Here is a 21,949-nt window from a genome sequence, read left to right as displayed (position 1 = left end):
GTAAACTGCAGTGTCAACTGACGTGATGCCTTTAGGGGAAATCGCGGCGTGAGTGGCCCAGTCCTTCATATCTGTTTCTGTATGTGGCCCTCGGGACAAAAAGTTTGGACCCCCCTGTGTTAACTGATTCGTTCAGTTCAGAGTTAAAAAAAAATATGATATCGTTCATTGAACACGTCAATGCACAACACGGATCAATATATCTTTAAAACTAACCCTTGTTTTTGGAATGCTTGCTCCTTCAATATTTGCAACCAGATAATTATGGTAGTTTAGACATGCTGCAGTATTCTCTCAATGGCTTTTTTTCTTCTCAAAGACAATCGCTGGACCAATGTATGAGTCTTAAATAAAGTTAAATAAAGTTTAATTGAATCGACCACTGGCTCTTGACTAGTTTGCCTATACGGATGCCCTGCCACTGCTCTGAAAGCAAAACAGAGTGCACAGACTCTACTTTCATTTTTCTACAAAAAAAATTTAGTTTTGAAAGATGCTACGACCTAAAACTTGCAGACATACATTTGTTTAAGGTGTGTCATGGTGGGTGCAGGAGCACCAGCAGAAACTCTGGACCCCTGACACCACTTTATTATGTGCATGGAATAATACATATCCATAATCCCACTCCAGTTCCTTCTGAATGATTCAGGAGGCCCAGAGGTACCATCCCACATCTGCACAGAGTTGGTAACTAACAAACTAACACCAACTATGCATCTATGCTACATAATCAGTGTAGCAGTTGTCAGCTTGTTAGGGCTGCTACAGTTGCCATAGCAGAAACCCCCCACTGTACCCATCAGCAGTAAAGTTTCAGTTTACTTACAAACGTCCAACCGTTCCACATTCAAAAATGTCATCGGAAACTTTCATTTTGTAACCCCACCTGGGCATCTGCTTAACCGCGATCTGACTGCTTTCATCTCAACACAGGGCACCATTACACAAACACACAGAGGCAGAGACAGGTCTGTTCAAAGGCTTTCAGGCTATCAGCAGCCGGTTTTAGAGAGGCACATTTAAGCACAGCAGAGATAGCTTTATTGCTGCCTAGATATGAATTAAAGAACTGTTTAAATGAAATAACATCGGCTGTTTCCACTAACAGCAGTGGTAACAGCCACTAATAACTAGGGATGCACCGATTTATCGGCCGAACATCGGTAGCAGCAGATATTCGCCTCGTTTACTGATATCGGCTTATCGGTAATAAACTTGACTTTCACCGATATCATTGGCCGATCTTCATATTTGTTGTAAAACCGCTGGGCAGGTGCCGCAGCTCCGTCGCCCTCCTCTCCGCAGCCAGAGGCTCAGTGTGCAGCACCGGGAGGTCCTAATCCGGTGGCGCCTAACGGCGTCGCTGGTGCGGGGGCTTTCTTTCTCTTGGACCGCGGGGCGGTGTCCATCGCCGGCGCGGAAGGCGGGCCGTTGGAGGGGACCGGGTACGGCGGTCAGCGGCGGCCACTCTGGACTCGTGTCGGGCCCTTCTCGCGGATCACCTCAGCTACGGCGACCGCTGGGGGAACCCTCTGTTCGCGCGGGGGGGCACCCTGCGGTGCGCCTCGGCTGGCGCCTAGCAGCTGACTGAGAACTGGTGCGGACCAGGGGAATCCGACTGTTTAATTAAAACAAGCATCGCGAAGGGCCACGGTGGGTGTTGACGCGATGTGATTTCTGCCCGACACTAAAAACAGGTAAAACTGAGGAGGGCTTGTTAAGTTATCTTGACTCACGCAGTGTAACTTGGCGTAAAAAGTATGAGCGTAGCGTCTGTTTAAGTACTTTATTCTCATGTGCACCGGCTCTATTCATCCGTCTCATGCACAGGTAACAAGGGAACTGACAACATACGTCATACACACAGAAGCCGTAACACCTCTAATAAACGGGCAATACTGCTACCGTAAAAGAATGAGAAGAGCGTTCTCTATAATGATACTTTAACAGGGCTGTTTTAGACAGGGTAAAAAGGTGCTGTTTTAAATTACCCTTGTGGTATTTTGACCAAAATATGTTACAGACATTTCATTAAGATCCCAAGGAACCATTTCAACTTGCGGAAAAATGGTCATTATATGTCTCTGTTAAATAAAGTTTAGTTAAATCAAAGATTGTTTCATAAATCTGATTAAATTTGTGTCATTAAAAGATAAGAGTGATGAAGGGCTGAACATGTTTTAAATAGTGCTTTTTAAATAATGATTTAATTATTTTTCTGGCACAAAAGGCTGAATGAATAACAACAAAAAGAAAATAAACAAATATCGGTATCGGCTATCGGCCAGATTGTTATTTTAAATATCGGTATCGGTATCGGCCAAGAATTTCCATATCGGTGCATCCCTACTAATAACCACTAGACAGAGTCAGAAAAAAAAGTTGAAAGTCCGGCATAATACAAAAACAGATTTGCGTGTCTCTTTTGAATCTGTAACAAGTCTAGGTGCTACATAAATCCTGTGAAAGTATCAGAATTCTCAATCCAGAGAGAAATGCTCACATCCTGCAGGGTGTCCACTACATTCACTTTGCAGCGTTGGTCCACGACTGCAAAAATGAGCACTGCTACTGCTCCAGGATTAGGGAAGACACACATCAAGCCCAGTTTCCTCATGCCGTGCCAGAGAATACCGTCAGTGTCCTCCCTCCGCTCTAACCCACTGACCTGCGATCACTCTGCACTTTAACAACAAACACCATAGCTGATCAGACGTTATTAGGGCTCTTCCAGTTATTAGGGCTCCTCAACGTGTTTATGGTAAAGAGCGAATCAAACAAAGTAATCCCTTTAATCCCTTCCCTAATAACCATGGATCGTAACCATCCAGATTCAACGCCATTAAATGATAACAGAATTAGTTTGACTGTCAGTCGCCTGTATTCTCAAACCAAACCTTAAAACAAGCCTGCGGGACTTCTGTAACTTTGTTATGTCCCAACTGTGCTGTTATTATCATCATCATTATTCAACAGTGCAAATAATTTGACAGGATAAGAATAAAGATGGGAGGGCTATCACTGGAATGGACTGAGAGAGGAAGAAATGGTGGTGTGTGTGTGAATCCCTGACGGATCTGAAAAGCTCATTACTTACTTACTGTGTGGTGGGAACACACACACACACTGTCCTACAGGTAATTTTGCTGTTGCCATGGAAGCCATCTCAGTGAGCCCACGCTCTGACTAACTGAAGATACATTGAGCATGAGAACTGCACGTATAACCAGTATTAACATTCTACTACTCCGTCTTCCTCTTCTTCTCTTCACCAGAGAGACATTAATAAAGCCTGATTTGCACAATTGCAGCCGCAGCAAAGGGATAATCATCTCCAGGTTACCTTTTAACATACAAGCACGCTGGTACCGTGCAGAATTGCAGGCTGCTAAAGACAAGCAGGTTGCAACCAAATAAATATTGTAGGGAATAATTGCTGTGATGGTGAGAACATGCTGTTGTCTTTCAAAGGAGAATAATCTGGTGGTTTGATATTAACCTAACCAAACCAAACACTGTGAAATACATTGCATGACCTTCATTTACAAATTAACCTCCTGTCATACCAAGGCAGACCCCGACCACGCACAACCAACCAACCTATGTAAGTTGGAGGAATCAATAAAAAAATTGAATGACAGAAAAGGCTACAAAGAGAGATGTATGAGATGTGGTCTACTTTCCCTTTTCTCTCTAGCAAGATGAATTGGTCCCTCTTCTGCAGCTCAACAGGCATACAATGGATCGCTCCGGTGAAGAAGTGTTGCCTAACACTCCTTGACCTCCGCAGGCCACTTGATTTAAGGTTTCCTCCCTGTGGAACTGAGAGGTGATGTCAAACTTAGTGAGTGTCTCCACAGTCTCCCCTCTCATCTCCATTCCATCTACAGTGGCATGACAATCAGTGGAATGAACAAAAGGAGAAAAGGCAGGGCGGTGGACTGGAGCAGTCTTATTCTGAAAACCTTTAACAGGGTTGCCTTTACTCACTCACTTCGTTAGACTGACCGTTCTCTCAGAGGCCCACACGATCATCTCTCCACTGGGTCCCAATGCTCTTATCGCATTAGGTTTGTGATGATGAACTCTCTCAGTCAGATGCCATCTCTTGTTTCATGTTCACAATCTAATACTGTTGATGAAGGTGTTAGGAGTTTACTGTGGTGAATACTGTAGTGCAGTGGGTTGTTAGTACTGATTTGTGTTTATACAGATAGTGCTCCCAGGACTCCATCTAGAACTCAGGGGATCCCGAAACTCTATAAAGACCTTAAATTCCTGCACTCAAATATCTATATATATATATTTATATCCATCCAACAGCTGTCGAGAAATTTTAAGGCTGAATCCCAAACCTCATGGTGATACTGCAGAAAAGCAGAGCAGCACTCAAGTAATTTGGATGCTATTGTCTGGAGACGATGAATTTGCATGTTTTCACAGGATGTGAAATATAAATCAAGATTAGTGGTTTTCTTCAGGTTGTATCCGAGTTTCAAGAATTTTTCATTTCTGTTTTTATTGGATCTAAACCTTGAGATTGCAGACAACCCATCCTCATGCAAATTCAAGTCATCACTGTGGGAACATTTTGCTCCCAGCCACAATTTGATAGGTCTACACAAGCCATCTTTTTAAAGGTTTCTTTTAGAATAGAATTTTTGAATGAAAGTGGAACAACATCATGAGGTGTTCATCCTTAAAAGCTATTAAGAAGCTTGTATATCACTATCATATACCAAGTACATGGATAAACAGTATAAGACTCATGGTCCAGGGCTGACAGATGGGGAGATGGAGAGTAGCTTTGAGCTTAAATCATTGGATTGACTCATAAGGTCAATTCAAATAGACTCTACGTATATTTATTACTTAAGAGTCATACTATATCCAGTTGTCAGTTTTCTGGACCACTGATGTGAACAGCAAGAAACTATTAAAAGGAAGCTTGAAATCCTATTAGTACTCATTTTCACTACAACTACCTCTCTTATTTCTGCCATTTCCATATTTTTCTGGCTTCTTATCATTCTCTCACGCTTACGCACACACACACACATACACACACACACACACTTTTCATAACTATTCAATCATACCTTAAGCCTTCCAAGGCTCTAGGATTCAGGCGCACAGGCTCTCGGAGCACAACTCGCTCCTCTCCAGCCCCTAATCTAAACCTTTAATAAAAGCACTAAGCAGTGTATTAAGGTTCATCCAGACTATTAAGCATTCTCCCGGAGCGTCTCATGTTCTTCAGCTTCTCAAGTTGTCAGAATTGACCCATGTGTTGAGGCAGACAGACATAGTGAGATGCTGAAGGAGACAAAAATTGGCCACGCCGAATAGGTTATGTTATCACCATTGTCTGTCATTTTATTTGTTAGCAGGATTACGCAAAAAGTACTGAGCTGATTTGCAGCTAACTTGGTGGAGGATTGGGGCATGGGCAAGGGAATAAACCATAAAAGTTTATTGTGGATCCAAGTTTTTTTTTTTTTCAATCACCTCCTTTGACTTGGAGGATGTGAGGAATTTGTGAATCACTCTGCGAATAATGTTTGGATCTTAAAATAAATTAAATCACACATATGTTTGGTGTTATTATCTATGAATTCATACAATTTGGTGCAGATCCAGATGTCGGGATGTGACAGAGAGATCTTTGGATGATTGCCTGGCTTTGGCGGAAGTAATCACTCTACTTATTGCCACTCTAGTTATCATAATATTCACCTCTAATAAATGTTTGCACGCATTGAAGCCGTTTGTTACAAATCCAGGAAACTGTCACAAACCCAGATTGCCGAGGCGAAGACACTATAATGGCCCATATAGTTTTATTGTTTAGTTATATTGAGCAGTTGTGTGAGATATAATGTGAAAATATGGTATAACCCTGTAATTGGAAACTGAGCTGATATGGGATGTGCTTTGTTCAGTTTTTCTGAGTATTAATTACCTCAAGTAAATGGGAAAGGAACATTACAGATTATACTACTAAGGCAGGGCAATTTGTTCTGCTAGGCAAAATAAATCCTGCTGTTCCTCACCCTGTCTGTCATGTCATTTGGTCATCAGTCATGACCAATGAGAAGCACTGTCAGCGTTGCTACGATACGCCTGACAGAAGTGCAGGTTTAAAAAAAATAGGCGAGCTACAGAAGGGAATGGGAAAATGATTAGGAATGGTTGCACAGGTGAGAATGTGTGCCCTCTCTGCCGCCAGGTTTTCTCCATTACTCATTGAGGAATTTGTGACCTCAAGCAACACACGTCTGGAGATCAGTGGTAGTATGAGAGAGAGGCTGAGGACGACACAGGGAGAGGGAGCACTGTCAGAGTCCCTTGTATGCCAAGAGTCTCTAGAAGATGATATGGTACATAAAGCATATCAATTTGAACACAGAAAATGTGGTTTTATTTACTGTATACACGCAAGCTTCAACACGCTACACCAGTTCTGATGTTGCACTCAAGCTGACTCACCAGACAATGAGTCACTGCAGCCTTGCTCAGAAGGTGTCCTGCTGTGGGAGGACAAAGCCAAAGCATTGATCACATTGCTTCCTCCAAAGTAAGTACAAGAGCTGATCAAATAATTATATATATTTTGTATATATTTTTTAACTTTTGCATTAAACAATGGCAACCAGAAAATGTTGTCCTTGGTCATTCGTTTTTTTTCCAATTCAGAGAGCGGGGTCATCAGCCAGTTGATCGATTTAGTAAAAAAATTCAAATGAGGCCTGACTGAAGATAATGTCCACTAACCTCCTACAAGATAGCTGCCCTACACATACTGTACATTATGCTATTAAACGTCGGCTCTCTGTTGAAAAAATTGTCTTTAGGGGCCACAGGTTATTTTCCGCCAACAGGAGAGATTTAACGAGGACATTTTGTGATGTATGAAATCCTGCGCCACCTGGTATCAGTAGATATTTGCCACTTAACCCTGCGATCACTGGCCTGGACATTTTTTTATTTGAATTGATGACTGTCCAAGGCACCTGTAAGCTTTGCTGCGGTTGAAAGGAGTTGCTGCTGGAGTTAGGGAGTGGGTGTCCTGGGGGAAACAGCTGAAAGGCGGTTGGCACTTCTCCAGGCAGGTGACCTTGCAAACAACCTGGCTGTGAAGTCTTTCATCCTCTACCGGGTACGTGTAGAGGGGTTTAATCCTCAATGAAAAGTAAATTAACAGATGCGCGGAACAAACTGTTCTGTAGCACTAATGAAGAGTGAGCTGATTGTCACTATGAATTCTGAACTATCTTTCTCAGAGATTGACAGTGCAGCTCTGGTGGATAAACGACCAACCCCCTGCTACAAGAGGGAACATGTGCAGTGGCAAAAATAAGACCTCAATCAAATTTAGTGTGATTCTGAAGCTACATGTGATGTCCACCATGTGCAAGCATGTCCTCCATAGTTCAGTGGCTGTAAAATACATTCATTTCAATCATTAATTGTTCTTCTGCATGGAAGAAATCTAAATTGTATTTGTTTTTTTCCACCAATAATTGGAAATCTTTCATAAAACTATGTCAATCTGCTTCAAAATAATATATTAAATTGCTGTTGTGCAGTTTTGAAAGAAAATGTTTGGTTCAGTACAACATTTGGAGATTAAGTTTATTGAAAACATTTGCACTATTCAAAGTAATTGATTGCCTCAAATAACCTTCAGTTCTTATTTAAAAATAAATGTCGTTTTTCAAGGCTCAGAGGAAGGTATAAATAAGTTTGTATTGTATTGTATTGTATTGCTGAACTAGAATGACAGTCAGTAGAACGCATTACTCGTCCAAGACCAAACAGCCCCATTTAGCTGCACCAAATTGCACACACGCATATATATCAGTTCCCTTTCATCAAGATCTGTGCATTATTCTTTTGGAAATCAGTGAACATGTCATTAAACATTCTGTGTCATAATTATAAAGTAAAATAAAACTCTGAACCTGCAACGGCAACATTTAATGGTCTCTTTCTTGGCCCATGTCCCATCTCCCTTTAGTTTGTGGTGATCCATTCAGTAGTGTCTTCATAGTCCTGCTGACAAACAGTTTTTTGTTTCCGTTTTTTCCCCCACAAATTATTCTCTGGGAAATCAATGAAAATATAAAAGAAAGAAATACACCCTATCTCTGATAAGAAAGTCATCTAGGGACTGCAGTTATGATGGGAATGGAGGAGGGAATCAGATGATGTTGTCATAGAGCAATAAGTCTGTGAGGGAGGAGGTCAGGGTGGAAGGATCGATCGACAAAATACTGGACCTTAACATGGGAGAGGGCTGTTTATGGTCATGGTTAAAATAAACACTGACAGAATTCAATCACAACCTGAGCCACAAATGTATAAGTATAATATGATGAAGAAAAAAAACATCATCTCTCCATAAAACTTACAAGGTTGGTTTTGTGCCTACCAAACATGTCATTACGATGTGACATAGCACTGTCACATCATATCATAGTCATTTTTGATGAGTGATATTCAACACGTTGTCTGTGGCATATCTCCTGCTGCTGAGGAGACGCTCCTGTGGTTCATATCACTGCGTAGGAACACAAAACCTGTATAGTTTTAATTCAGGTCAGTGAACTATAGACAGACAATCGTGCTCAGAGAAGGGGAGGGGGTTTACAGCCATAGCTATACTGCATGCCCCTCTTACTAGCAAGTGGTGCTAACTACGGTGAAGGAAAGGAAAGGTGTAATTTGTAATAGGTTTAAATTATCGAGAGAAAAGAGGAAAAGGACAGCCGGAGCCATAAGAAAACAGATGCAGAGAAAAGGAGAGTAGGTGAAAAGGAGAGCGTGAAAGAGAGAGGGAGCTATCATCTTTAAGTAACAAGGGCCCTTGTCTGACCCCCCCACCCCCCATTACACACACACACACACTCCTCCTATGAGACTCAGTCACCACAGCAACAGAGCAGAGGGTAAATCGCTGTGGCGATTGCCCTAGGACGTGTCGTGCATGGAAATGCAGAGTCCCTGCTGCCACCCTGCTGTGGCACACACACAGACACACACACAACCAAATACATACAAGGGCACACATCAGTATTAGTGGCCATGAACATCCCCCCTAAATCTACAGTGCCACACACTAGAACCCAGGCAGCTTAGTCACTGATGTCATAAAAAATGCAAAAGTGACATACATGACATACTGTAACTTACCTTAATGTATAACTCATGTGGAGAACATCACTGACACATTTGCTTGACAGAATGGTGTTTTAATATTCATGTCGCCCTCAGCCTGTCTCCAGTCAGAAATAGAGCTTTTTTTTTTTCATGACAACACTGTAGTTGCTGATTCAATTAGCAGGAAAGTAACATTTTATATTTAAACACTAATTTGTCTTAAAAGCTATCAGACAGCTTGCCACACTGGAGGAGGATATTTGAAGAGTTTATAATCCACAAATCCTTCACAATGACACCAGCAATTTACATGTCCTCTCCCAATTACACTGGAAGGATGAAGGTGCTGAACAGGTATATATGCAGGGCTGGTGTGTGCCTATGGAATATACATTATCCACTATTTTACATCAATTACTTAACTATTATATTGATAAAAATAATTATGTTAAATCCATATAATTGGAAGTATTGCCATTATTTGTACTAATTAGCAGTGTGATTAAATAAATAATTGCTAAATTAATGTTTGAATGTTCTATATTATGTTTTCCATAATATTTGAATTTGCTGCAGCGTAGTGTTATTCCAATCCTACAAGTAATGCTCTGCTCTAGGGTTTACAGTTTGTTTCATCCAGTCTTTAAAGATGACTCTCTTCAAATCAAAGCCATTCAGCTGATGAGCCACATTAAAACTTTAATTGGCCACTTCCAGCGTGCATCTGTGGCTTCTTTAGTTTCTGTAATTTCTTTAAATTAAAACAGACAAATTAAAAGAGGCATCTTAATTTAATTAGATGTGGTGAGAAGAGGGGAAAAAAACTACATATAGATGAAAAATCAAATGACAACCACAGCATAATGTCTCATTGTGAGGTGTTGGACCACAAGCTGTCAGAACAGCTGCGGCAGGGGAGGGGTGAGCTGCATACTGGATGAACCCTCACCCTATTTATGCTACACACATGTGTAAAGAGCCTTCAAAGGGCAAATTATAGAAAGGTATGGATAGTCATGAAGAGAAACCAAAACCACGACTTCTGGAAAAAACCTATTGCATCAACTTCCTTAACATAAAATATTAAAAAGGGTTGACCGCCTTGTTCTACAACTGCAGCCTAAATTAATGTTGTGCTATAGAATGAATCCTCAAGTCCATCCATGCAACCAAATGCTTGGAGCATGTTATACATACATAGGGTGCCCAGCTCTGCTTCTCCCCTAAATGGATTTGACTTACAGGAAACAGCCTGTGATGTAGCCTACAGACAGTCTTTAGTGTGAAGTCCTGCATTACAAACATGCAACCTCGCTTTAACAAAGGTGGCAGCGAGCAGGCACATGAAAGCCTTGCAAGCTCATATACAGTTCAATAAAGCAACATAAAGCAAGTGTTTCTGGACTCACACCCACCTGCTGGAGCAACATCCTGAATCTCATGGGGTCTGTACTCAATATATCTGACCTAGATACATGAGCATGGTTACAAAGTCTTGGAAACCGAACAATTCAAGTGCAACTTCTCACCAATACAGCGTTTCAATGTGTGAGAACTCTGTATTGGTGGGAAGCTGGGACTGTATCCTCATGTTTCATGGATGCTCTTACATAGTGTACCATACACAATCGCTCAGAATATGCAAGTTTTCACTTTACACTGGGATTAAAGGAATCTGTGGTTGTAGCAGCGGAGTTCCTCACTGGTGAAGGTGCGGTTCAGGATCAATTCACAGTATGTTACATCCTTTTTTTTAAATCTTAGTGACAGACTGCAGAAGCCACAGAAACAACCCTCATGTGATAACTGTTGTTTCCTATAAAATAAATTACACTATGATAGAGCTGATTCTATACTGACAAGAGTATAACAGTTTAAACAGGCAGCACTCAACTGGTGACACACATCAGTGTTATAACCTATGGTTTTACAGATGTACGGTAAAACTGAACTTCATTTGCAGAGGGATGTACTCATGTTCCATAGAAACAAGAAAACTAAGTGCACTCCCACACTGTCACACATATGTTAAATTATGTATTTGTAAGTTAAGTTTTGAGGTTTTCGATCTTATGTAAGCCTATATAAATTTTTTTAAAAACAGGTCCGACAGATTAAACAAAGGCGCCAAACTACAGCCACAATGTCCCAAAAGTGAACCTGTGATCACAACTGGTGGATATCTGGGACGGTTATTCAAATTATGACATAATAAAAATGCCCCATGACACCAATGGTTTTATTCGGAGCTAGATCCATCCAGTAATGTTTCTGCAGCATGAAGGATTAGACTCAGCCATTAAACTGACCTTTAGTAACCATACACTGCGGAGTCAGTTGGCAGTTTATTTATTTAGGTACACCTAGCTGAAACTAATGCAGTCTAATAAAGCAGTGCAGCAGTAAATCCTCCCTTCATGCAGATTATGATGCTCAGTGTTTATTGACATTCTTTTACAGAGGTGGTAATTCAGCTGTGTGATCATTTTGGACAATGTAGTTTATATGTAGCTGTTGAACTCTATAGCACTAGCATTGGCAATGGTATTGTTATAAATGGGTGTTGAAAAAAACCAGAAACACTTGTTTATTGTAGCCCAGTGAGACAGACGCACTTTGGCTGATAATAGAAGCATAATTCAATTTTGATGAAACTCATTGTTGCTTATTTTTCCCAATCTATATAGCATTTGGGTATGTTTTCAGTTCTGTGGAGCTTTTGGAGGCATTTGGTAGCCTGCTAGCTCTGCTTCCTCATCATTCATGAATGAGTCAGTCTCTTCAGTCCTTTCTGATCAATTTGATTCACACATTAAAGACTTGTTGAAAGAGAGATAAAGTTAAGTTCACTATTAAAACCCATGTTACGCTTGTAAACTATATTTGAAATGTGAAATCAAATGAATCCAAAAGATATACGTCAGATAACTGATGGGAGAAAAAAAGCATGACAAATCACACTCCACATTATTATCTTTACACTGATATGCACCTGAACAGCTTCACCAACATTGGTGTGGTGGTTATGCAACATGACAGCCTCTTGATTTACAGAACTGCAATCAAAGAATATTTATAAAAACAAAGATTAAGCATTTGAAAATGAATAGAGAAAATACATTGTTCTCTGACATAAATTAGAGCTTTGTGGAATTAGGAATAAAAAAATAAAATGAAAAAATATTTGTGAGAAATAGGTTTACATGTAGTTTACATTGGTTCATTTCTGAATTTTTTTCATTTGAATAAGCACAGGTTATTTCTTGTTTAGGATTCGTCGGAATTAAAATGTTATTTATTTGAACGTGAACCACATAACCTGGGGCGAAACCAGGCTAATGTTGAGTAATAGTGGTCTATAATTGCAAGATATGCTATTATGTCTCAAAATACCAGGTGTGAGTTTTAAATATGTACAATCCACTTTTGACTGCTATTCAGTACTTAGCACAAGAGTTGTTCCACTTGTCAATTAGCTGTGCTCCCCCTTGACATGAGAACCTCTGGTTAAAGTGCATCTCCTGAAACACTATAAGCAATTAACACATGCTACAGAGCATTATAACATGTTACTTGACTAACAAGCAACACAAAAAGGAGAACTCATTTTCAAAGTGAAGTGTTGATAAGACCTCTGTGACTCTTTAGGGAATCGTCTTGACTCGCAAACAACAAATCAGACTGACAACTAAATAGTGCTTTTTTCCAGAGCTGTCTTTATGTTCCACGTGCTCCATAGAAAAGCTTTGCATAATAATGTGCGATGCAAATCTTTCAATATGAGATTCATAACACATTCACACTCAACAGCGTAAGCAGCCATTTCATTGACTGACACAATGTCCATGGAGGATTCCTGTGTGTATGTGCGATGCATATTTATGTAATGCTAGTGAAGAAAACCCAGCAGCCCTTTGAAGGCCCAAAGGAACCGAAGTAATAGATCTCAACGTAAAAACTTCAACACAGGAGCAACTACAATCAACTCAACCATCAATATGGCGCCACATCTGCGGCACACGCAGCGGCTCGGTGCTCTCACTTTAACAGCAGGATTGTTGATCTATCTATCTGCAAAGTAGGTATTTGAAAGCAAAATATGACATTGCAAATTTTAACACAGGTTTACACTGACCTACAAGCAGCTCCTCCACTGTAACCTTGTGCCAAGTCACCACTGCTCTCCCCTGCAGCAGCATAAGCTGATTATACATTTTCCAGAAATTTCACTGAAATAAGGTACTGCACTTCTTTCAAGAAGCGACTTGTATGTGGTCATCACTGCTATCAAAGTGAGAGACAGTAATTCATAGGATTTGTGTCTGCCGCTAACAGATATCCTCTTAGACTGCAAATGAGGGTTTCCAAGTCAAAGACTTTGCAGCATAAATAAAACCTATATCAAATTGCCTCAAAGCTCTTTGCCGTGAATGGTGTACATTTCTAACAGATTATGGCTGAGAGGCAGGATCTCAAAGGGACATTTTATGTCACTCCCACACCATTGAATCAAACCGTTGCAGTCATTTCCTCAAATGGTGGAGGGATTGTAATGTTGGGACTTGTTCTCCTTGTCACTTTTTATTAAAACTCTGCTTATTCAGGTGGCTGAGAATCAATTAATTACCCCTTAGAAGTCATTAGTTTCACACAAACTCTCCTCCAAGTAGGAAAACAATAATCACAGTCACTGCTCCATTAGCTGACTAAAAGTCTTGATGCATTTTTCCTCTCTCAGACACTCTAAGTTAAAAATGATCAGTCGAGGGCACAAAGTGTTGGCAATAGGTAAATTAATAGTGTTAATTTGATGAGGCGAGGGGAGAAAGGATAACGACGATAGAGATCTCTGCTCTTTCCTTCATCAGCAGCAAACCATCCATACCTTCACGGTTAAAGAACTGACACATGGGCACAAGCACAGACCCTCTCTAACATCTGTCGCTATGTATATAACTGTGTGTGTGCATGCAAGTGTAACCACTGGACAAATCTTTGTTGTCATTGCAGCCATGAGGGAATCTTGGCAATGGTCATTAGCTTGTAATAGCCTCCTCAACACAGCAACACCAAGTAATTCAATTAAGCGATGCTCCCTCCCTCCTTTTTCGACTGTTGGTCAACCACACGTCAGGAGGAGAAATGTGCCATCGCCAGATGGATGCTGTCTGACAAAAGGCTGGCTGGACAGTACACCCTTATCATTTAAAGCTTAACAACAGGAGAGCAAAATACATATTGAGATATTACATTTGTATAACATTTTTTAAAGTAACACTGTACACTGATTCTAATTGCGTGACTGCTTAATCCATTTCTCTAATGTTTATTTTGTTTTCTTATGATGTATATTTCTGCTTCGGAATGTTTTTAACTGAGTTCACACTTATCTCCTCTAAATGTCACCTCTGATTCCATTATTAGTGCATCCCACATCAGGGCCCAGCATCATCCCGATGCATAACATGCACTGTCTCCTCCAGGAAGTCCCAGGGCTCTCAAACGCTACGGTGGACACTGTGCTTATGTAGAGGAAATCAGACTTTAAATTGTAAGAGAATCTACACGAGATGAGCCAATTGTCATTTAGAGCTGTGCCAATGACATAATGAAAAACTTTTTCCAAAATCGTTAGATGTGATATGCACTCTTTGGATGTGTGGGTGTGAGATCCCACAGGAAAATCAGTTAGGACGGACCCAGAACTTTGTTGGATCAGGTGAAGTCACTTGATGAAGAATAAATAAAACATAACTGAAAGTCCAATTCAGTGTGGCGGAAGGATTCTCTGAAATTGGTATCACACTAAATGCCCCCATGTGTTCAGTAGAAAGGAACGTGATTGGGCATCCATTCACATCCTAACTTGCGGAAAGAAGTCTTGGAAAATAACTGTTCTGATGTATCTAATGTCTGTGTTACGTTTCCTCAAAAACACATTTGTTGCTGCCATTTATTTCTCAACATGATGTGTTGGAGACCGTGTTACATTATGATGGTAGCATATGAGGAAGTCATCAGACAGAGTTTACAGAGTGACAAAGTCGGCATTGGGAGGGGCTTAGGAAGGTTGAATGGTTCGACAAAAGACATAACTTTTCCACATTGCAACTTTTAATCATGCTCATACCTTAACCTTAACCGCGTGTTTATTATTGTTACCATTAAAGACAAAAGGTCCAGTCCATTTTCAGGTACTCATATGGATTGTATCCAAGGGTATGGACAGGCGACCTACATGGTTGTTTACATTTGGAGACTTGCTGCTTCTATCCTCATTGAATTCACTGTCTTCCAAGTGCAGCAACTGCAGACTTCACCAGTCAGTCGTACTATTCCCATTTTAAGCAGTTTATTTATCTTGAGAAAACCGCTATGGCAAACAGACTAAGTGAAGGCAACAACTCCTTTTGTGCGATTCCTGTTAATTTCAGAGCTCCAAGACGGTGAAGGTGGTTGAGAGTTGTTTGTGTTCATAAAAAAGATAAACGTCCATCAATTGTAACTGTTTACCCAAGTGGAATTCTGCTGTTAGAAATAGACACTGTATTAAATTCTTCATACACAGCAATTGACAATCCAATTGACAAAGAGGCATGTGTGACTTGCCGGGATATGCTACAGCACAGAAAAGCTATTGGTTTCTGAGTTTAAACTTTAGTTAATTTCCTATTGTCACTGAGTGCCGCATGAGCTTGTTCTAGTTTAATTAAAAAGCGCATTTTTTTTACGAGCCACCTGCTTGTATTGATGGGAGGACTAAACAAGTGTCTATGCCAAATTCTCCTTCACTGTTCACTCCATTTTTTCTAATCTATAGGCAACAGTGCCGCTGAATTGCAAGCCCTGGTGCAGTATGAGGAAGAAAGAGAGGCATGATTGAGCTGCATCAACAGTGGAAACCTTTCCTAACCCCTGTAGCCCGGGGGTGATCACAATAAAGGGACATGAAGAGCAGGTAATTTGGCTTCTTTTGACTCCAGGAAATCCTTCTGTATTTTCTGAGACCTTTAGTTTAGAGCAGGGAGGAAAGAGGATAAGAAGGGAAAAGCATCTGCTCAGACTAATTGCCTAAGCAGCAGATCAATATCTGGGCTAAGAAGGAAAGACCACAGCTCAGTGATGAGACCGCCAATAGGAGTTCAAGTTTTCCCCTGGGTGGGGATTTGTCATTCTTACTGGAGCAGTAGAATCAAAATGGCTGTCCAGAAGAATGAGGTGGATATTCCTGATTATTTGTTGTCAATCTAGGAAATTAAACACCTCAGGGCGAAAGTTTTGTGGGCAGTTTGGAATAAAAGAAAGAGAGTAAATTGTGTTGACTGTGGCCTTCTCATGTCTCCACTCTCAGAGTCGTGTACTCACCCACGTTGGATAAGGTCGTAGCGTTCACTGCTAAGAAATCACCGTAGGGACATGTCTCCCTCCTATGAAATCTCAGATATTTTTATTTTTTTGTCATGCTTTTGATAAGACATCAACTGCTACAATAAAAATACATATGAACCACCCAAATTGTTTTCTATTTACTACACATACAAATCATTTAGGCTAGCTCTGTTTTCTTTTTAAAACTCAGGGGTTGCATTTCAGTCTGGATGGGGGTCCTTTTTATCTGATAAAAAGATAATGTGCTAATCGAGACAGATTTAATTTTAATTTGCATACACCAGCAGAATGCGAGCATCCAAATTGTAATTTCTAGATTCATCCCTTCTAATTCTAAAGCACCCCGATATGTCCACCCATGTTCATCCATCCATCATATATATATATATATATATATATATATGCTTCACATCAAGCTTAATGAAGAGGAGTCTGCACATTACAGCTATAATAAGACTAGAAAAGCGCTATATAAATACAAAACCGTTTACCATTTAACCATTTAATTTCCTGTACTGAAGGAAAATCATATACCACTTGAATCATTACTATTCAGTCATCAATAATTGCTGTTTTTTGGTGTTGATTACTTTCCCATTCAGAGTTTGGGGTTCTGCAAAATAACCAACTATAATCCAACCTATCATTATATATATTTAGAAATTCCCAGTCTTTTTTCAGTTTTTCAGATCCAGGGCATCTACCTATTTAAAAAGGAGGGTTTGCAATAATATGATGGACCATGGTGGTGAAAGCTTGGGTGAAAGGGGGGTTTGCCGACTAATTGCCCAGAGCATGGCGAGGCCATAATTTGACAGGCAGAGCACAGTTACAACACATAAATAAAAAGACCCCACTCACAGAAAGGATGTAAAAGCTAATTACAACCACACAAGAACCGCCCGTTCTATTCTGCCATTTGGAAAAGAGCAGAGAGAAAAAACAGTGAGTGAGAGAGAGGGAGCAAGGAACAAGTGAAAGAACCAGCAGCAAAAAGGACTTAACACATAACAATTAGTCTGTGGTTCGCTAATGAGAAAGCCAAGATAAAACGGAGGGCTAAATTTAAATGTAGGGGTTTCATAGCTTCTCTCCAGGGCTCAATACTCTGCCTTGCCAACAACGGCTAAGTCTTTCTTGCTTCAAAGGTAAGAACAGAGAAAGATGGAGGCACAGATCAAACAAAAACACAAATTCCCCCTCGGCCTGTGGAGGTAATAAAGTCTTGAGCCTTGGTTGCCAGTGGCGCTGGAATGTGCTACCTGCTGCAGGGTGGAGGGAGACTCACCAGGGAGACAGATGCAGGGCTTTTAAATAGGCAAAATAAATAGCCAAGGGATATGCTATATATAGCACAGCATTCAGACACATCACAGTGAGGTTGCCATGTTCTGTGGGGGTATGCTGGAAATTGGGCAGAGGAGTGGCATTGTTTTGGCATGTCCCCTTCTTAAAGCGCTGTACATCCTAGCAGATAGCTCATGATTTTAATGAAACACACAATTAAGCCCTTTAGTGTTTTCATTTCTAAACCAATATTTGGATTCCCCCCTGGACCCATCCACAATTACATGTTTACTGTTTTGGACTGAAGCAGCTGTGAGCAGACTCAATTCTTTTCTGATGGCTGTCACGCGTGATAGAGGCTGTGCGGATGTACTGCTGTGGTATGATGCTGCTACATATACTGAACCTTCTGTTTCAACTAAACGCAAATAACATGACCTCATTAAAATGACTCAGATAGGCAAGGAAAGAGGAAAATATAGCTAAACAATACCTTGATTGCATTCAAATCAGCGGCTGGCCTACAGTGGTGGACCTCTCTTTTTATCTCTTTCTTTTTAAGTGTGGGCTAGAATTCGGATAAGTACTTAACCACTACATCTATCATTCCTTTGTACTGTTTCCCTGCTAACAGAAAGCAAGACCTTGCAGATGACCACCTGTGGTATTGGTTCCCTTTTTGTCCTTGAACTGAGAGAGTCTGTGATTTTCTGGTTCAAAAGAGTGCGGTGTAGGAAAGTCTTAAAATAAACTTACTATATCAACAACATATTTGTTTATGTTTAAGGGACAAGGACCTGTGGATACAATAAAATACAGTAGAAAGCTAGGGAAATGGAAATAGGCTTTTTTTTGCACATACCCCACCATACACACGTCACAGAGGCTCTCAGAAGTCTACCTCTGTCCAGCAGTGGGTGAGTTGAATCTTTGACTGTGACATCCTGGAGAGAAGGAAAGAAGCGGCAATCCCAGCAGGGCTCGGCCTGTAATGAGGGGGCAATGAGGTTTGAAGCTGCTCATTACCAACACCTAGAGCCGCAAGGAAGCCGGGCTGACAGCGGCCGAGGCAGTGAGGAACCCTGAGAGGACCTCGCCGTATGTGGCAGAGGCACTGGAAGGAACAAATGGAGGCTAGAAATAGATATCACCTGAAGGGTTTCACCTGACATTAGGGTTTTTCTTTAACATTGATTCCTGTAATCTTTGCCTGAAGCTGCTGGTTTGGTGAGGGATGAAAACCTCACAAAATCTACTAATAAAGCCCCCTTAAAAAACAATTTGGCATAATTAGATGCAAAATTTCTGGGATCCCACATTATCGTTAAATGTGACCACTGAGTAGTCTTTCGAAGGTAGACAATCCCCTGAAACACCATTTAGAGTTCATTGGGATAATAAAACACCATGTTTTTGAACGGACTGATGAAACTCTGTAAGGGAAGCAGTCGCTGCAGGCAGGGTGACCTGCCCGGTATATTTTTAATGGTGAGAAAAACTCTACACTTCAGCAGGAAATTAAGGATTTGTTTACCAAGACATAACTGGACAACTGACTGGACAAATAAAACAAGCGGAATTTAATTGAAAGTTTTACAAACTGTTTTATTGGAGGGGAGATAAGCGTAGAGCAGACACTATCCAGTGTTAGCCAAGCTTCTTAATAACTATAATCAATTACTCATTACACATTACTAATTAAAGACTTTGTTATGAATTATTCAGGAGCAAAGCTAATGTGTTGTGTTACTACTTTTACTTTAGCTACACAGCTGTCAGCTCTCCAAATACTCCTCCACACCCGCATATCATATTGTCTATATTAAATATAAGCACAACAATGCACTCAGCTCACCATCTACATACCTTTTGGTAAACACTGGCCACATTAGCCAGCCAAGAACACACCAAAATTAAATAGAAACCAAAGTTTCTTTCAATCTTCATATACGAGACACAGGAGTAACGAACGCTACTCGTTACTGTCACTCAGACTGTTTACCTGCTTGTTTTAAAACAAGAATATCGATTGTCAGAGCGATTCAGTTCCGTTTGCAGTTGCTCCTGAGAAGAAAAGCTGCAACCAAACAATCCATTGACCCAGACGATCCGACACTGTAAACACAAATGCCAGCATAAAAAAGGAGAATAAATAGCTTTTTCAAATTTATTATGTTACCCTTAGAGTTCAACACTGACTCTCTTTATCTTGTCCACTTGGCTGTTGTATATGCCATACTAGTTTATAGTGAGCGTAAACTAGTCACTAGTGACAGTAGCATAACATACTCACTTGAGAACAGCATGAAAAAGTTTCCCTGGCTGTACCTGTGTAGGCCGCACTTCAGCTAAAACTTGAATGACTTAATTTTGGGGAAGTTAATGCAACAAAATGGCTTTACTTCCGCTGTATACCAGCACATTGTGTCAGCATGTCTTTCAGGTGCACAGTTCCCAGCTCTCAAAATCACCAATGTTGGAGATATTTCGAGTCTGAACCAGACAAACAGAATCAACACAGAACCCACATTGTCAGCTGTCTGCTGAAGTACGTTCAATGTATGAATGGCTTTATAATTTGAATCCCAAGGGAAAGCAATTAATAAAAACTACTCTGAACCATACAGAGGCAATTATGCAAATATGTTGAAGAAAAAAAAGTGGAATTAGAACCTTATATACCTCACATTGTAAGGGTTTCACTGTCAGTCTCCTTATGCATTTTTCTCCCTCAGCAAAACGTTGTGTGTGTCCTGGGTTTCTGATAAATCCTGAGGCAATTAATACAAGTCAAACATCGGAACACGTAACCTTTCATTTACTACTACAAACACTTACTAAGCACTTTGTACCAAAGGGCTGGCATTGCCATGTCTGTGCACCACCAAACTAATTCACTCTTCACTGAGTCCCACAGAATGAGATCACGCTAATTACCCAAGACTGCAGTCACGTTAACAGACAGCACACACACACACTTGAGTTCCAGTGGTACTGTACTTGTATTCAGAATGATAGGAAACTAGGGAGGTCGGTCGTAGCACCGGAGCGAGCTGTCTGCTGTTCTACAACCTCTTAATTAACCATCATAGCACTGGTACGGCTGGCTGATGAGAGACAGACGCAACATGGAGTCAACTCGTTCTCCCTGACCCGAAAGAAAGAAACAGAAACGCAAAAAGAGAGAGACAGAGAAAGAGATAATTGACAACTCGGCTGCTTCTGGGTACTTTATCTAAACTCCACAATGTTTTCTTGGTTTACTTTTGCTCCAGTTGACTAGTGGCACTTGCAATAGGGTGGTTACAATTAATAAGTCTGGGACAATAAATATGGGACTTGTTCTCTTTGGAGTTTACTGCAGATAGGTTTTTTAGAAATGGCATCATAATCGGGAGCAAAACCCCATGAGAAGACGTGTTAGTGTAATGATCAACATTGTTGCCTCAAAGCAAAAAAGCTCTTGGTTCTAACCTGACATCCGCACAGGGCCTTTCTGTTTGGAGTCTGAACCCTCTCCCCTTCTCTGTGTGGGTTTTCTCAAGGCACTCCAGCTACCAGGCTTTGGTGGATGTATTGTCAAACACTGGACTTACAAACAGGATACTGCTGTTTGTTTCCCAGGTACATATATACTGTACTCCTCACAATATAAGGGGAGGGAGACGGGCCCTCTGATAAAAGAACCCTGACTCCTATACAAATTTGTATACAGCACTAAACTGTTTTCCCACTGAAGTTGTGCTGGCAAACATTTTGATGGCTGGGTTATGTTACAAGTCAATGGACAGCCAGTGTACAAAGCACCAAACATTGGTGAGTCCCCTCCAGGGAAGCAGCTGTGGTTTGATTAATAATTAGAAATGCATCGTGGGTCAACTCTATGTGGAGTTTTGATGTATTTAAACAGAGTCCGATGATTGGTGAACCTCCACTAAAGCACTGCCAGTGTCTGACCATAACCATAAAATAGTTTAACATTACCGTTGACACATTAAGTGGATATTGTTGGCTACTGTGCAGGTAAATAATTGGGCCAAAAACCAATTATCAGTGATTATTGCACCAATTTTACGGTTTTTGGTTTTGTTCTTTGTAATAAAATCAT

General features: G+C 40.7%; 1 protein-coding gene across 6 annotated transcripts in view; it reads right to left on the bottom strand.

Moving 5' to 3' along the window:
• nlgn1 (neuroligin 1) overlaps window positions 1-21,949 on the bottom strand; it is a 247,515-nt gene that overhangs the window by 190,912 nt on the left and 34,654 nt on the right. The window contains exon 3 of one of the 6 annotated variants that reach the window (XM_053431437.1): window positions 8,281-8,302. The exons of 3 other annotated variants lie outside the window; for them this stretch is intronic. In XM_053431437.1, coding sequence (XP_053287412.1) covers window positions 8,281-8,302 — 22 coding nt within the window. Of the gene's footprint in view, window positions 1-8,280; window positions 8,303-15,415; window positions 15,440-18,776; window positions 18,786-21,949 lie in introns of all 6 variants that reach the window. 2 more of the 6 variants (XM_053431436.1, XM_053431438.1) reach the window with 2 other exon arrangements.

The sequence above is a fragment of the Pleuronectes platessa genome, chromosome 9 (genome assembly GCF_947347685.1).
Source record: "Pleuronectes platessa chromosome 9, fPlePla1.1, whole genome shotgun sequence".
Lineage (NCBI taxonomy): Eukaryota > Metazoa > Chordata > Actinopteri > Pleuronectiformes > Pleuronectidae > Pleuronectes > Pleuronectes platessa.
This window is presented reverse-complemented; position numbering and strand designations above follow the sequence as displayed.